The sequence below is a fragment of the Hippichthys cyanospilos genome, chromosome 8 (assembly GCF_059441005.1).
Source record: "Hippichthys cyanospilos isolate Australia breed blue-spotted pipefish chromosome 8, RoL_Hcya_1.0, whole genome shotgun sequence".
Taxonomy (NCBI): Eukaryota; Metazoa; Chordata; class Actinopteri; order Syngnathiformes; family Syngnathidae; genus Hippichthys; species Hippichthys cyanospilos.
In genome coordinates this window covers 3,080,001-3,097,280 of record NC_142376.1, presented here as the reverse complement: position 1 = coordinate 3,097,280, position 17,280 = coordinate 3,080,001, and the positions used below count along the sequence as shown (strand labels likewise).

The 17,280-nt window shown below is 42.2% G+C and overlaps 2 protein-coding genes across 6 annotated transcripts in view; one reads left to right on the top strand and one right to left on the bottom strand.

Moving 5' to 3' along the window:
* Positions 1–3,582, bottom strand: part of phactr2 (phosphatase and actin regulator 2) — a 29,992-nt gene extending 26,410 nt beyond the window's left edge. For both annotated transcript variants that reach the window (XM_088421147.1, XM_088421148.1), the window contains exons 1-2: positions 3,443–3,582; positions 1,932–2,273 (exon numbers count right to left, since the gene is read on the bottom strand). In XM_088421147.1, the coding sequence (XP_088277273.1) occupies positions 1,932–2,070 (139 nt within the window). In that variant the 5' untranslated portion in view covers positions 2,071–2,273; positions 3,443–3,582. The remainder of the gene's footprint in view (positions 1–1,931; positions 2,274–3,442) is intronic.
* Positions 2,940–17,280, top strand: part of plekha1a (pleckstrin homology domain containing, family A (phosphoinositide binding specific) member 1a) — a 17,091-nt gene continuing 2,750 nt past the window's right edge. For 2 of the 4 annotated variants that reach the window (XR_015866374.1, XM_088421153.1), the window contains exons 1-13: positions 2,940–3,061; positions 7,797–8,023; positions 8,446–8,502; positions 8,703–8,748; positions 11,665–11,762; positions 12,364–12,495; positions 13,077–13,217; positions 13,787–13,855; positions 14,279–14,343; positions 14,442–14,505; positions 14,628–14,717; positions 15,557–15,630; positions 16,180–16,254. Coding sequence is in view for 3 of the 4 variants with exons in the window: in XM_088421153.1 (XP_088277279.1) it covers positions 7,883–8,023; positions 8,446–8,502; positions 8,703–8,748; positions 11,665–11,762; positions 12,364–12,495; positions 13,077–13,217; positions 13,787–13,855; positions 14,279–14,343; positions 14,442–14,505; positions 14,628–14,717; positions 15,557–15,630; positions 16,180–16,254 (1,052 nt within the window). In the remaining variant the exon portion in view is untranslated. The remainder of the gene's footprint in view (positions 3,062–7,796; positions 8,024–8,445; positions 8,503–8,702; positions 8,749–11,664; positions 11,763–12,363; positions 12,496–13,076; positions 13,218–13,786; positions 13,856–14,278; positions 14,344–14,441; positions 14,506–14,627; positions 14,718–15,556; positions 15,631–16,179; positions 16,255–17,280) is intronic. The other 2 variants (XM_088421155.1, XM_088421154.1) reach the window with 2 other exon arrangements.

Here is a 17,280-nt window from a genome sequence, read left to right as displayed (position 1 = left end):
AACTGTACAGTACTTTTGTCTTTATTTTGCCTGCAGTTTATTTTGCCTCGCTTTCTCTCAAAATGTATGCATTTCAGTAAGGAACCATGTCTGCTCTGCACAATAAAAAAGCGCACAAATTCTAACAAGTGCCTATTGTCAACTCAAATGCTGTCTAATCCGGGCTATTTCCAGCAGCAGGGCGACACCCCCCTCCTTTGCCATTTCTACAGCCTTTTTCCGTCTGCGTTCTCGTCCTCCTCCTTAATCACACTGCGCTCACATCTAATTGAACCCATCTCCTATTTTATTTTTGTCATTTCAACTCACAGTTTTCTTCCCTTCTCTCACTTTTAAGCCGTTTTATATTTTGTCTGCTCCAGCCTCTCCCGCTCTCTCCCTGTGTAATTAGAGGAAAGTAATAGAGCGTCCATTTGGAGGACAGAATGCTATTTACAGTCTACACATCATTCCTTGCGGACTATTTGTGGAAACAACTTCCCTAATGATGATACACAAGCCGTTTTATACTGTTGTACACACACAAACAATAGAGTTGAACGCAATATCGTGTTGGGACGCTGGCCGACTTACGAGGGAAAACGTTCCAATAATAAAACGTTGAAACAGAATTCCATCCTAATACTTTTCATGACTACTTTTGATTTTTACATCATTTTTACAACGGGTAAATTGTACCATCTGCCATCTAGTGGAGGAACATTTAATTGTCCGGTCTATCAGTATTAGTCGCATTAATAAATCAACAAAGATGCACTTATGTTGGTAAAAATGGTGGGGTATTGTTAGTAAAAAAATAAAAATAAAACCTGAAATTAAGAACTAGGTTTTTACAATAACAGTTCTTTTTAATTGATACCAGTGTGATTATTCACACTCTTTTTTTCAATACCATATCTCATGTGAATGATTTTTTTTGCAGCTAGCTAGCGCAAAGTATGTTTGTATTCAAAAACAAATAAAAAAAGTATTGAATAAAATGTTGTGTCATGTCTGATTTCTTAAAATTCCCAGCTTCATTTGTAGTTGTTATCTCCTTGCATATATCATTCAATAACTCCACAAGACAGATTAAGTAATAATATCTCTCTTTTTTCTGGTTCGTCAGCGGGAAAATTGTTTCACCAAGAACAACATGCATCTATATAAAACTTAACAAAAGAACGGCATACAATGCGTTGCAAAGGAGTCATTATAAAACAGTTTAGCAATTAGTCACCTAATGTTCCAATTAATTTGCTCTTGATTTGAAAACGAAACCGTACACTTTCTGTTACGGCATTATCGACTCGAGACCGATACCTGGTATTGGCTTTCATGCAGCCTTACTCAGAAGGTCCACATGCAAACCACAAGGCCTCCACTTGCGTCTGGAGGGTCCATTGTATTATTAAAAATGCTACTCGATACTATACTGCACTTTTTTTTTCAATGATAATGTTGAAAAGATCGTGTTAAAAGGACCAGAACAAAGATAAGCATTCTGGTCAGATTACATTGTATTCAACAAACGTTGGTGCACCCACAAAGGAGTGAGGCTGAAACGCTAAAGCCAGCTAATAGGAAACACTTGGAACCACAGTAACACTTGTGGTTGCAAAAATGGAACAGTGACATTTAAGTGAGACAAACAAAAACACAGAATCAACGCACTTTGCCCACTGTAATGCCTGCTTTAAATTTCACCCAGCATAATATAGGGAGTGCATTTCTTCACTTGCCACATTTTCAAACGGGCTATTTTCAGCGGGACAGTGTGAATTGTGCTGTAATTCTTGAGATAGTTTGACAAGAACTGGACACAACTGGGAATTGTTTTGAATTATTTAAAAAAATGCACATCTCCAGACTGATAGGCTACCTACCGATAGACCGATAAAGACTTACACAATGATATGTCTTTCTGCTACCTGAGGTATTTTTTTTCCTACCTTCACGAGATCTTCTGAGCCTCCACAGGATTTTGGCGGTGAAGCCCGAGGCATCGCTGTGGGAGCGAAACCTGGGCTGGGGTCGCAGGGAAGAGAAGGCCTTCAGCTCCATGAGAGTGTCCCCATCCTCCTCCTCCATGGCAACCTGGACCCCCCAAAAAAATAATCAAACAAAAGCTCAGAAAGGTGCCAAGTTCATTGAACAGGAAAGCTTGAGCGCCTACACTTTCCTTTCGTGCTCAGCTTGTTCAAACTTGACTCGTGGGTGCGTGTCTTCCTGTGTTCGTCAACGCCCTCTCAAACATACAGGTTGCATTGAAGTGTGACTGCAGAGTGGAAAACCTGTTTGTTTTATGCATGTATGCCAATGTGTATGTTAGGCTCGTGCAGTTATGAAGCCAGTGAGAACATTTGATTGCGATTTGGGTTTGAAAAAAAATCTAAATGTTTTAAAGAACGAGCGGTGCAGCCAAGTGTTATGTAATGTGCATCAATCATACAATCATACAGTACATACTGTACTTGTTGATGTCCTTCCTCATTTGCAGTGTGTGGATTACCGTATATTATGATTTTTGCAATCCAATATTGTCGACTACTTTTTTTCTCTCTAAAAAAAATAAATAAATAAAAGTGATTTTTTTGTGTCGAGTGATGCTGGAAGGCGCAGGACTATTCGTTCACGTCCTGAAAATACAAAACAAAACAACAAATAAACTAAGTAATCTGACAATACCATATATGACCGCCAGATGTCGCTCCATTGATACTCTGCTCAGGCTGTCCATCCTCCAAGAGTGTATAAACATAACACACCTCTCACTCTGGCGTTAAATAAAAACAGAAACGACCCGCAAGTTTTCGGAAAGTACAGTAAGTTACATATGTAAAAAAGAAAAATAAATCACCTTATTAAGTTTACATATTTACCCAATTTTTCCTAAATGACACTAGAGGGGCACTACAGTTTTAAAATGAGAGTTGATCATCGTCTTTCGTGACGATCTCTGCAGCTCCTCAGTTTTAAGTCTTGCCTGTGGTGTCCTGTACTGGTGGATGAGAGATGGGCTGAGTAGGAGAAGGGCGACCCCCAGCAACAGCCAGGCGGCAACCGAGGCCACATACTGCGGGTAAGAAAAGTGACCAGCCTAGCCAAGTCTCCGACTTGGCATTGAATTGAGCCGTGTGTTTTTTTTTAATATTCTGCTCGGGATGCGGTTCGTTGCTGGGAACGCCTTATAGCAGTGACGCTCGCCAGCGTTAGCGTCGCCGGGTTAATGAGTAAAATTTACTTCTCGACACGAATTTATTTTTTTAATCGTTACACTGTAATTTAGTGTTTGTGTATTCTAGAATATTTGCTAAATGTTGAATCTCGTAGGGCCAATTACAGTTTCTCCCCGGTTAACTTCGGGCACTTGCTGCTAAACATTGCTAACTAGCTCGTTTAGCTAACCCAGGTCATAGTCGGTGTCACCGGTATCTTATTCACGGTGTACAGTGATACAAACCGAGTGGTAGACGGAGCCCCCCCGGGACCAACCGACCGGGCCTTGCCGAATTCGCGGTGGGAGGCCGAGGCATGTTGAAACGTGTTCGGCCCGAAGTGCTTCATTAGATGAAGGTATGAGTGACCATGGCTGTGTTGGACAGTCGACCTTTTACCCGGTCTAAAGCACCTGCACTTTTACCGCTGTCGACACTTTCGACACGGTACTGAATCAGTTTCGAACTCTTCAAAAGAAGAAGAAGAAAAAAAGCACCATATTGTCTTATGACTAAAAAAAAACAGGACATTTATTACACTTAGGTAATGAGCCAATTACCAGTTTTATACTTTACTGTTTAAAATAAACTATTTCATTTCAGTATTCACTCATGATTGCTGTCATTGGTAATCCTGATTTCCTTTTTGAGTGGATAATGAGCTTTTATTTCATTTTTGAGGGGATGTCCAAGCGAGAGCGAGTTGCCTTTTTAAAGTTGATTGCCTACAATTATTTTTCTGTCCTTTTTGGCAAGCAGTAAGGGGAGAGATGAGCAGTTACGCATGAAGGCGGGAGGGAGCAAGACTAAAGAAACACTGCAAACACTACTGCCATTTCTCTATGATATGCATTGTCTTAAAATAATACTGCTAGGGGTTTCTTGTTAGGCCAAAGGATGATACAAGCAGCTAATGGCTCTGAAAAAAATACTTTACCTGTGATGGGGACTGTGACTGTCTTAGAAGAGTCTGTTTGCATTTATTTATTTAAACTAAACAAGATATATGTTACTTCTGTACAAAATCTTTGATAGTTTGTTTCAAGTACAGTTACAGGTTCACTAGCTTTGGCTATTCCGATTGGGACTAGTCTTTAAACCGAAACCTTGGGTGTGACGTCAAGGAACGAGTGCAGTGATACAAACTGAAACTCCACCTTGGTCACCAAATTGCTGTCTAAAAATGCAATGGCCATAAATGTGTGTTAACAATAACCTTATTTATCATAGAGGTTGTTTGCTACAACCCATGGCAACATCACAGCACTTGTGTTGCTTTACAACACTGAAAGATTATGTCATAAGATGGGAAATTGCAAGAAGGATCCCAAAAGCATTTGTCTTTTTCATGGTCAATTTTTTTATCCTGATATTTTATTGTTATTGATGATTGACCACTGGCATCGTTATGGTGCCATTGTATGTATGGCTATATGGTATACGCGTCATTAATCAGTCGTTTTGCGTGAACCGGCGGTAACTTGACAGTTGGTTTCAGCTGCCTTGCTGAAGGAACCCCCCCCCCCCCCCCCCCGCCCCCCCCCCCCCAACCATTTGGTCCTCTAAAACTTAACATACTGTTGCCCCACGAGAAACACGCAAGCTCACATGCTCCACAGCAGCTGTTCCTTACAACAGGGGCTCCAGATGACCATCTCAATGAAAATATTGACTCTGCCGAGGTGCCCAGCTGGCCTGTGCTCTTTTTTTTTTTTTTTTTTTTTATGACCCATCACTGTCCCTGCATGACCAGTTGGGCGCCACGTGACGCCGGGCAGAAAAGCGCCGGCGTAGCAAATGTTGGCTTTTCTGTTCAAGCTGCCCATCCCCACAAGAACACCACGCTCCATTTTTGTACTCACTGAACAGAGTTGAGTACTTTCTCAATGTGCACCACTCACGAGTACCTGGAACTATTCGGCGTCAAGGTTAACTTTAAAAATGATCCTTAAATTGAATGTCAACCTTAGGTGAACTTAATTTGATCTCAGAACTTTTGATGACTTTTATTTATCGGTCCTGTTTAAAGGAGTCTAAGACTATAGATCTGGGGCAAGGAAAATTCAGGATTTTATCGGGATGTAGGATACCATTTTTTTTTTCAGACAGATACCAGTGCGAGTACTCAACACTTGAGTGGTCACCGAGCACCAAGTACACTGACACCACTTGTACAACTAATACCCCAAACTTCCCCAAAATACAATCACATATAATTTTAAAGAAATTTAGCATTTTCCTTAAAATGTCTTGAAATTTGGGGCAATTTTTTGGGGCCACGACCTGGCCATTCAGACCTGCATATAGTTGCATGTAAAAAGATCTGATACGTATCAGATTTAGTACCATATACCCAAGGGGTCTAGGTTACATTTGAAAAAATCAGATTTGAGGGGTTCACACCTCCATCAAAGGTCATATGCAAATGAAATAGGGGCAAACATGTAAAAATGGTGTCACTTTCGGCTGCAGTGTGATTCTAGCCACACAGGGCAAGAAATGCACTATTAGGAGGTTGTTTTTTTTTTTTTAACAACTTTGTTACTGCTTTGTTTGGGCACAAAATTGTATTTATTATTGATCGCTGCTTAAAGTTTGTAAATGTTTTACTTTGATTCAACACAATGGTAGTCTGCTTTCGTTTTATGGCATTTGCCTCTAAAAATCTTATAATAAATAACTTTAAAACTGTGTTAACTTCGGGGAACTATTTGTTTGAAATTTTAGTGTTTCCGTTGAATACTAATCATCGGTATTTGTATCAGCCCTGAAAAAAAAAAGTCTAGATTCTAGCCTCAAGAGTCCCAGAAGATGGTAAAGAAGGTAAAGAGACTTTATTTGTAGAGCACTTAATGTGCATAGCAATGCTAGGTGCTTGCAAAAAATAGAAAGTCAGAGAAGCGGACGTAGTTGTAAATTAAAAAAAAAAAAAAAAAGTGCTTTGAATTTTGCTATTCAGCCCCTCTAGTTGTGCCAAAAAATACTCATCAACTTTTTGCAAGTGCTTGTAGTTTTGCTGCTTACTACGAAAAAAATGAACATGGATTTTCCTGACACGAAACCTGCACTCAGCATCTCATTCGCAGGCTTGACTTTACAGAAGCATCTCTCATAGTCGGCCAACAAACAGCGCTTGTGTCTGCGCTTAAACGGTTATCTTCTCCTTACTGTGTATGACCATTCAAGTCCACATCGCGGCTAACTGAGATGCTCTCAGCGCTCCAGACTCGGTGCAGCACAACAACCGGGTCTTTTGTTGTCCCCCGTCCGCCCGCACGGCGCTTGTAATGCGCTGGAGAAAGAGCGTCTTTATCTGCCTTTCTTTCCGTGAAGCCATCTCACTCACCGAGTTGAGATGCTTAAACAGGCCGGAGCTGTAGTATGCTTACATTAACGCTACGCCCGCCCACAAGGGACTTCACATTGAGACGTGGTGTTTTACAGAGACATCCCAAGACTTCCTTATTTGTACCTACCTGCTCAATTCATTCTTGCAGGAAAATTTCAGAAATTCACAGGGGCAATATTCTGGCCGATATGATGTCTGTATAGTGTAGAGGTCCCAGATCCTCCCAGAGGATGAAAACTATATGCCTCTAATTGTGTCAGCCACTGTATAATGATTAATTTGATTCTGAATTAGTTGCGGATTATTAGATTAGATTTATTGCACCCCCTCTTGTATCTCAAAGCACTGCCGCAGTTATGTATTTTTGTGTACATGCTGTAGTGTGGCCAAAAGACCTGGGTAATTATTTGAGTATGTGGAGACATTAAGATCTTCATTTTTTGGGGAGAAATTCATTTTAGATCAGATTACAGACATTTGAAGTGGATGTGCAATTTTGTTTTTTTTTCTCTTTCAATCAAATTAGACAGCAGGTTGTTCAACTTCACACGTTTTGCTATCATTGGTATATTTGGGTGGGTGGAGACAGGCGTAATTTTCCACAGAATGTAGGTCAGACTTCAAATTGTGCAATTTTTATGGGCTTCCACTGCCGTATATACACCAATGTAGTTTGCTTTAGCGCGATGTAGCATTAAGGTGTGTGTCATGTACACCGGTTAATTCGTGCTCACTGCCTCCCACCGCCTCAGCTCCCGCAGGGGTTAACTCACCCGCCTAGGGTTTTTTTTTTTTTCGTCGTCGTCGTCTTTCTCCTTTTCACCACGCTCGAGTGGGCGCTCGGCTTCAGAAGAGAGGGGGAGGAGATTGAGTGGGCAGGCCGGAGGCTTGCCAAATCAGATGAGAGCGCAGTTGGGAGGGGATAGGGGGAATTAAAAAAAAAAAAAAAAAAAAGGAGGAGACGGGAGTGAAAAAAGCCGACAGAAAGAACAAGACAGGGTGGGTGGAGGAGTTGGAATAGAACGTGACAGAGAGTGTGTGCGCGTGTGTGTTACTGGGTAAGAAAAAACAGGGATGTGCCGAGCATAAAAACGGGGGGGAGTGGGTGGGGCCGGTTTTGTTTTGGGTCACGTGAGCTTGGCAGTACACTGAGCTCTTGCTGTCAATCACCGCAAAAAAAAAAGAGGAATAGGCAAAGACAATTCAATTCTTCATCCTTATTTTTTTTTCTTGATCGTTCTCCCATCCAGGAGTTCTTCCTTGCCCTTTGTCTGAAGACTCCTCTCCCCCTCCGCTTTTTCGGCTCGAGCAGGCCAGGGAATGTCCCGGCAGCGCCATGCCTTACGTGGACCGGCAGAACCGCATCTGTGGCTTCCTGGACATCGAGGAGCACGAGAGCAGCGGCAAGTTCCTGCGCCGCTACTTCATCCTGGACACGCAGCAGGGCAGCCTGGTGTGGTTCATGGACAACCCGCAGGTAACAGAGGGGGTGTTAGCTTAGCACGTAGCATCATGAATGTATCCCAGGCACTCCCTCTCTATGTTCTCAGTTATTATCTAAAAGTCTTGGTAGACTGAGAGACGACGGTGTTTTACAAGGAGGTCAGGCATCAGTTAAGTGGGGATCGGCTCAACCTCGCCACATTTGTCATCTAACCGCGTCGTCGCGGCGCATTAGCATGGCTGTGTGTGTAAGTGCTCTGTTGTTGCATGAAGTATTCATAGACGGTGTAGCACCGGAGAAAGTTTGAATAATTCACCGTCGTTTCTTTTTATAGTATGCAAAGGTCTAAATTTTAATGAGGTTAAAGTCACAATCCCAGAATTTTGGTGCTGTAACAGGAAGCCTGTTTGATCATTATTTACGTATTTCTGATGTTCCTCATCATTATGCCACAGAATCTTCCAATTGGCGCAGACTGCGTCGGCTCCTTGAAGCTCACTTACATTTCTAAGGTAAGACAAAACATCTTGTCTGGCGTTGACTGAAGACGGTAGGGTGACCTAGTTGGTCTGCCTCACGGTTTTCAGGTTGTGGTTCGTGTTCTTCCCTCGCTTGCATACATTTGATGGTTGGCTAGACACAAACACGGGAGCTTGTCAATTCCAATTCAACTTTTAGAAATGAAACATTTACAAGTTTTGTTCTCCCGTAGGTCAGCGACGCCACCAAGCTGCGGCCAAAGGCAGAGTTCTGTTTCGGTAAGAACGTTTCTGTTCGCGCATGTTTGAGATCTGTGATCAATTGCTTAGATCGTTTTAGAGGCGGGACAAGTGACACACAAGGGCATGGAGAGTGTTTATAGTCGACACATATTGATGCAGAAGTGGCCACGCAGCAGCTTAGTTGTTTGTTATCGTTGGCAGAGTATTGCCATTAACACATTCCTGTCAGGCTTTCACCACACAAACAAAAATTAAAGACCAAATGCCAATTAATGTTAATGTGGTTAAAGCTAATCTAGTTTGCGATTTGAACACAAATGTAATGTCAGAAGTAGGAAGTCAAAAGTGATTATTCTGCATTTTATTTCAAGTTTAAAATAGTTCTCAGGTGTTTTAATAACAGTTGACATATGCTTGCTCAATTATTTATACTCAGATATTTTTACAGAAGATTTGGGAGCATATCATGAATAGAGACCTGCAAAAGATCTCAAGGCCCCACCTCTGAAAAGATTCGGGCTCCTGATTTTTTTTTTTTTTTTAACGTGACCATTTTAGGGTTCCAACCACTCCTAGAGAGTTTGTCTGATTGATTTCTAAAATAAAGTTCGCTAGACTGGTCTATTATCACTAATGTAAGAAAATATACTTTCCAACATAATATTTGCTAGACTGTTCTATTATGAGTACAAATTCCCACTTCATGTTCCAATTCATTTGTTTTTAATTTGAAAAGGATAACGTACTGTTCCATCTTAGGACAATAATTTGCATTAAATGAGATTTTCTGATACATGCAACAGACCACAAAATCAACCACAAGTTTTACAAAGTGATGTACAAATTGTCTCTGGCAATGTATAAATTGCCCATCTTTTTTTATTATTTATAGAAGTGGCTCACTGGTAACTGTGTTCAAATAAAACTCTGAATGGACTCCATGAACAGAACAGCTGGCTCACCATTGAGTTGGCCAGAGGTGCTATCCCTTCATACTGAAAAAGTCACAACTTCTGATGACTTTTCCACCTCGAAAAGCACCAGCCCAGAACTACACAAGCCCATGATATCACACATTGCAAGACTGAGCATATTTTTCCTCACAGCATCCCAGTAATGACCAGAAACATGTAACCATGTTAGCGAGCATAGTTACCAAATTTGAATGAAGTGCACTAAACAGATGGGCGATGCTATATTTCCAAGAATTAGTTTCCGTCATTGTTAAGGGCAGAGCTTGGCAGCAAAGTCAGATGACTCACCGTTGAACAACAAACGCTAATAACGCAGCTCCACAAGGTCAGAGTGAGACTCAAACAGTGAAGAAGGCGACGTCCAGAAGAACTTCTTAGCGGGTGGTTTTAATTGCGCACAGCAATGTCAAAAGCCAGTGAGGAACCATTAATAAACAGTCTTTGCGGTCTTCGCTAAATCACAAAACTCTTTGACTTGTGCCTGCGAGTGTTTATCATCCTACATTTTGGAATACTTCAATCGCAGGAAACGCTTGTCTGTGACAAGAAGTTGACTTATAGGGATGTGTGTGTGTGTACGCCAGCGCGCTTCACCGAGCTTCTGACAGGATGTCGCCACTCATATCGGAACCTGAATCACAGATGTCAAGAGGTTATTTTTAAGCGCTCCGTTTGTAGGCCACATGTTTTTGCATACATCAATGGATCCCGCCGCTCCGCCTCTTCCTGCTTACGCCCCGGCAACGACGCCAAACAAGCGATGAGTAGCCGCGTACTGTAAGGCAGACAGAGGTCACACTCGCAGGTGGCTTTTAACAAAACAAAACAAGAAAAAAAAAGAGAGAGAAACCGGACCGGACAGTGTGCCATTGTATGCGGTGTTGACACACCATCCCTGCGCTGGCGGGGGCCCCTTTCCCAGCATACGTTTGGGTCTGCGGCCATGACTCACGCCGGGAGACTCCCACATCTGTCCGGAGAACGCTACGCATCCACGGGGGCGATGGAGCGCAGCTCAGTTCACACGATTATTTACGGCAAAGTAGGGGAAAGTGGAAGAGCGAGGTCTCACTCGTGCTCAATTACCTGACCAGATGTTGACACAGACGCCGCTTTTAGAGGAAAGTGAAGCTTTCGCCGCGCACATCTTCAGCGCTTACGGAAATGGACGCGAGACAGGATGTGCTAAATACTATGCTCCTGTAGCTAATCACCACCTGACCTAAAAATACTGTCCCGGCTTGGTGAAAAAAGGATTTGAATATTTATTTGAAGCCCCCCCCCCCCCCCCCCCCCGCCCCGCCCCCTCCCCCCTCTTTGTCATGCTGAGAAGTGAGTAGGCAGTTGCAGAACGAGGCAGCCGAGTTGTGCAGACTCAACCACACACAAAAAAAATCTTTTTATTTATTCATTTTTATTTTTTTATAACACACAGTACACCTGGTTGTCAGTGACCATTTTGGAGCATCGTGAAATGTGCGCTTAAAGTTATACAAGTTCAAATAATTCACAAGATTTTACGCTTGAACGCAGACCTAAAAAGATGACCCTCACAAAAACATTTTAGACAACTTTTTAGGCATTCACCAGAGGATTCAAGGATATGCATTCAGCCTGCAACTAAAGATTAATCATCAATTAATTTGGTGATTATTTTGTCAATGAATCTGATGTTAAAATAGATGTTTTAACTTACATCCTTTTACTTAAATATAGGACATGTTAATTAAATATTGTCCAGAAAATGCACATTTTTTACGATTTGGTGATTGATATGTTCCATAACATCCCAGGAAATAGACAAATAAAATTGGATGTTTGCAAATGTTCATTTTGACTCACGCAAAATGCAATCAGTTTCGTTCACGAAGGATTAAAGAAATCTGAAATTAACTGTTAAGAGGCTGAAATTCTCATGATTTGGACAATTTTAGGTATCAGTTGTCAAACATTTGCTCCTTTTTTTTGTGTCCACTAGTCATCAATGCCGGGATGAGGAAGGTCTTCCTGCAGGCCAACGATCAGCAGGACCTTGTGGACTGGGTCAACGCGCTCAATAAAGCCACCAAGATCACGGTGAGGCTAACAAAAGCGTCATGTGACTTCTTTTCTTTCGCTTCAGATGAAGCACTTTTATTCTGTTGAGTCACTTTAAGAAGGAAATGCCCTTTATCTCTTGAGGGGACTGAGATGCTAAAAGTTGACGCGAGTGAATGAGTGGGCATGACTAACGGGATGCTTATATAGTCTCGAGTCCAAGCATAAAAGGCTGTTTGTTTTGTTGACCGCGATGCCTTCGGTGTTCAAGCACGATATTATTGCTATGGCTGCTGCCATATGAAAGATTGACCTCCATTCTTGAGTTAGAATTGACTTAGGTAATGGCTGTTGTAAGTGTGGAAACACTGCCATCCAATGGTCACAGTTAGCGCTACAGCGCTCATTTGGTTTATATAAGGCAAGCATTAGTCAAGGGTGTCAGCTCTTCTCTATTAAAAAAAACACATTTGACGAGAATTTTATTATTGTTATTGCCATTTAAAAGACGAGAATTCTCGTCCATGGCACTGAATGAGTTAACAAAACACTCCATGCGATTTATTTCAGCTTTTAATTTTTTACGTAAGAAAACCTAAGATGTTTTCCATTAATCGGGGTGTGTCTGCCGTTTCTTCAGGTTCCAAAAGCTTCCGACAGTCAGCAGAATTCCGAGAACCACAAGTCTTCGCTAGACGCCGCGGGACCCAAGAAACAAGTGTCTTATAAGACAGAGATCATAGGAGGGGTTCCCATTGTGACCCAGACGCAGGTAAACAAAGCCTAGCGTCAGTCATCAAATGATCGTCAACATTTTTTTTAAAAAAACAATGAGTCACTTTTTGGTTATGCCATTAAAAAGGTCTAACAATAGATTAAACGATTGTCACGCAGTTAAGTCACATCTATATTTGTTCACATTGTTGAGAATAGAATAAAAAATTTAAATATTTTTTCACTCATTTTAAACAATTCTAATTTTAATCAGTTTTAATTGAAGTAATAAACCCAACCCACATTTATTTAGATAATTTGATTTACTCACAAATTAATCCTGAGCTAAATTTTCATACAACAGTAATGTATATTGATTTTAAATTAGTTTTTAAGTGGGTAGTTTGTACCCATTGGGAACATGTCTTGGAATTTTGCCACGTGCAGAATTGTGGTTTTGAAATGAATTAAATAGATTTAATTCCCAACCCCAGCCCGGAACAATGTTATTTCATTCCTTTCCAGTATTTTGATATAATCAAGGATCAGTTAATTTCATTGTCCTACAGGCGAAGACAACATGTGACGATTACATTTCAATGAGCCACTGTCTCACCCAGCGTTTGTCAACCTTTCCAGCATGAAGGTGGTGACGGGGCAGAGCGGGCGGATCGCGAGGCCATGCACCGCTCGCACAGCCAGCTGCCGTACTTCCTGGGCAGGCCCACCCAGGACCACACAGTCATCAAGTCGGGCTACTGTGTCAAGCAAGGCGCCGTGGTAAGTTTCTACCACCCTTTCAGCATCATTTTCACCATAAATGTATTGCAGTACTCCCCGTGAAATACTTTTTCCAGCCATGTGCCCGCTAACCAGTGCAAAGCAATTTTGGATGGAAAAAAGGCTTAAACCAGAGTGCTGTGTCTTCTGTATATGAGCTCTTTAATGTTGGAATTACATTTGTATTTGTACTAGTATCTTAGTCGTATTTGATTCAGTATCTCCAAAATTGAGAACTTGTAACATCATCTGTTTTAATTCTGGCTTGTGTGCTGGAAAATTGTACCATTAATCTGTAAAACTTAACAAAATAAAGACAAACAATGTTTTGCAAAAGAGCCACACAATTTGGCAATGTTCCGGTTAATTTGCTTTTAATTTGAAAGTAAAGATGTTCTGTTGCGTCACTGCATATAAAGATAGTACTTTTCATTAGATTTGGTGAGACCTGTTAAAAAAAAAAAAAAATCACTCATTTCCAGAGGTGGCTTCATGTTCCCCTAGCGGTATTCGTATCCCCATTTGACAACCGCCGATGTTAATTAACGACCTGCTTTTCCCTTCACCAGATGAGGAACTGGAAACGGCGATATTTTCTCCTAGAGGAAAACTCCATGAGCTACTTCAAGTCAGATCTGGTAACTTTGCTCTTCAGTTACAACATTCTCTTTAGGAATCTTGCATGTCTTTTTTTTCTCTCTTAAATCTGTGACACTTGCTTGATTTGAACTGACTCCACAATACAAGGCAGGCAAAAATGGCAAACACACAACTCTGTGTCCAGGCATGTTTTATCTGCAGTCTAAGGAATTTCCTCGGCCTCCTTTCACATGTCCTGTCATGCTTCGCGCCCCTCCGGCCTACGTCCTCTCGTGTCAGCTTAAGCCGCTCGCAGACACACTCTCACACGCACACACAGTCATTGTGATGAGATAACACAAGGCCCAGAGGGCACAGACTCTGTGTCTACTGCAAGACGGTGTCATTATCAACCCCAGTTTGAAGAACAATGCACTCGCAAATGAAACCGTTCGTCCCGTTTACCGTTGGTCCGCCTGCAGGAGAAAGAGCCGCTGAGGATGATCCCCCTGAAGGAAGTTCACAAAGTGCAGGAGTGCAAGCAAAGGTATTGAATACGTACAGTTTGTCCTCTTCTTGTTGATTGAGAAAGTAAAGATGTGACAGCTTGTCCTTTTTATTTTTTTTTATTTTTTGGGGTTGTAGTGACATTATGATGCGTGACAATCTGTTTGAGGTTGTCACCACGTCGAGGACGTTTTACATACAGGTAATGTGTGTAACTAGCAGTACATTGTCTAACGTAATACTGTATATCCACGTACATGCGGTGCATATTCATACATTTAGTATGTTAAAAATGGCTTACCAGAAGTTTACGCTTGATTCTAGGCCGACAGCCCAGAAGAAATGCACAGCTGGATCAAAGCCGTCTCGGGGGCCATCGTGGCCCAGCGTGGACCCGGGAGGTCCGCTGCCACAGTATGTGTCACTCACACCACAGAACATAATTCGTTTTTTTTTTTTTTTTTTTTTAACGGACACCAAACTGGTGACTCAGAACTCCGGCCTGAGTGAAGTCAAGCGGTAGAGTTCAATTCAGCTCAGCTCGCAATGGTATCATTTGATAGCTTCTGAATGAGCGTGAGATCAGCAATGCCATATTCTGTTTATTTGTTTTTTCGTTGAATGATTCAGAAAATTAATTTAACTGCAATTTAAAGTCCAAGTCCAAAGGATTTGTTGGAGCTGTCAATACTGAGTGTCAATACCTCAGGGATGCATTACAAAGAAAGAAAAAAAAAAAAGGTGCTTTATTCATTAGTAGCGCTAGAAAAAAGTCAAGGAACAAATGCAACCAAGGCGAGTTTTTCAGCGAAATGCTTTCAGGGTCAAAATTTATTAAGTAGGCGAGGATCTCTTACCAGTGTATATGAAGAGCTGACTAGCGCCAAGAAAATGCAAAATGATCTTGATGTTAGCTGGAGTGAGCATGCAGTGGATCTAATGGAATGACTTGTAACTGACCCCAAGACGTCCCTCACCGCATGCCACATGACTTCAACTTCAATAATCAAGCGAAGGAGCCTCGCGTCACCAGCCAGGGGAGACGCTCGCTCCGGCCCCGCCTACAATTTGCCCTTTTTGGTGTCAGTGACACAGCTGTTCCTTCCACCTCCCCTCCTCGGCCACCTGTTGTCTTCCTGTCTGTCTCTCTCTCTCTCTTGCATCCTTTTTGGTACCCCCCCTCCCTTTTCTCCCTCTCTCCTTGGGCAGACAGCCCATCTGCTCTAACCCTGCTTTGCGCTGTGTTGTTGCAGATGCGGCAAGCCAGACGGCTGTCGAACCCCTGTATACAGAGGTATACGTCTCGAATTGGGGAGTGCAGCAGCACGTACGTCAGCTCGTCTTAATTTGACAAAAAACAAAACAAAAAAAACAAAAAAAACAACAAGCACCTTCCCCTTCCTTGTAAAGCCACACATTTTTGATTTTAGTATAACGCTGTTTTCTACTCACTGGCCGGCCCCGGCAGTTCAGATCTCATCGCGACGCATCTGACGCCCCCCCCCTCCCTTTCTAAATCAATCTGACCACACCCTGGATATGGCTGATAACCCAACAAGCGCTCCTTTTCTTCCCTTCACACCTCCCCGCTGTCCTTCATGCTCCTTGCTTTGCGTTTGGACACGTAAGCTTGCTGGCTGAGTTGACTTGGCCGCAAGCATGGCGCGCAAGCAGCAGCAGCCCCCCCCCCCCCCCCCCCCCACCACCCCTTGATCAACTCGCCTCTCTCCCTACCACCCGCCTCTTTACGACCTGCCGTGATTGGCTGAGGAATAATACAAACACGCACACTGGCTACACAAACGTGATTGTTCCTGTTCACATCCTTCTTTCTCTCTGTCCCCCCTTCCTTGGTTGCCCTCTGTTCTCTCTGCAGCCTGCTGCAGCTGTGCACCTGTCTTAGATGTGTGACTTCCTGCTTGTGTCTCCTCCTCCCTCCTGTCCGAAGCCTGTATGTCTTTTTTTTCCACCCACCCGTCCTTTTCCCGTAAACGCAACAGTACCGTTTCCTTTGATCCGCCCTCACGCCTTTTTTTTTTTTTTTTTTTTAATCGCTAACATCATGAGTACTGTGCATGTTTAATTTTTACTCAAGGGGGTCCTTGGTTTACGCCGCTCACCTTATTTGTTCGTCTTACCACAGTGATTCAAATGGGGTTCTTAAAGTCTATTTTAAAAGTAGCATCCATGCAAAAAGTGATTATTTATTTTTTAAAATATTTCAGGCAGAGTATACAATTTTTATTCGAGAGTCTATTCCTAAAGACTTAAGTTCTCACCATTCCAGAATAGTTCAAGCCAAACATTTAGATGCTACCCAGCATCAGCTGTCAATCACTTGGAAACTGTACAGTAGCTGGAGAAACGCCATCATTCAAAACGGAGTTCCAGAGTTTGATAAATCTGACAATGATGACAACGATCTGACCCGGGTATGAGTGCTAATAGAGGTTTTTTTATGGAGACTTATTGGAGAGGCTGATATTAGCATTATCGGATCTGAGCCACGCCACGTATTATCTGCTCAATTCTGAAGTAACATTTTCACGTTGATAACTGCTCTAAAAAAACGGGAACCAGTTAGCTACATGTATCACAATAGACTTAATTTTGGTTTTACCCTTTTACTCTTTTCCGTGACTAATGTAGAATATCATGCAAGTATCACGATATCAGCGGGTATTCATGTGAGTGGTTATTCATTTTTAGTCTCAAATTGAGCTGATTATGTTTACCCAATATTGATAACGAATGTTTTTTTTTTTTGGAGGGGGGGGGGTGTGGTCATCAATTATTCTTTCAAAAAGGAGGCCCCCCCTCAAAAAAAAAAGATTTACATTACACCCTTGCGAAGATAACCAAAATACTTGAGCCCTAAATTCCGCACAAATATATTCACAATGAGACACTTCCCGTAAACAGCATATGGCGGCCGGCGCCACCCGGCTCCCGTCGTCTTGAAGTCGTATGCTGTGTG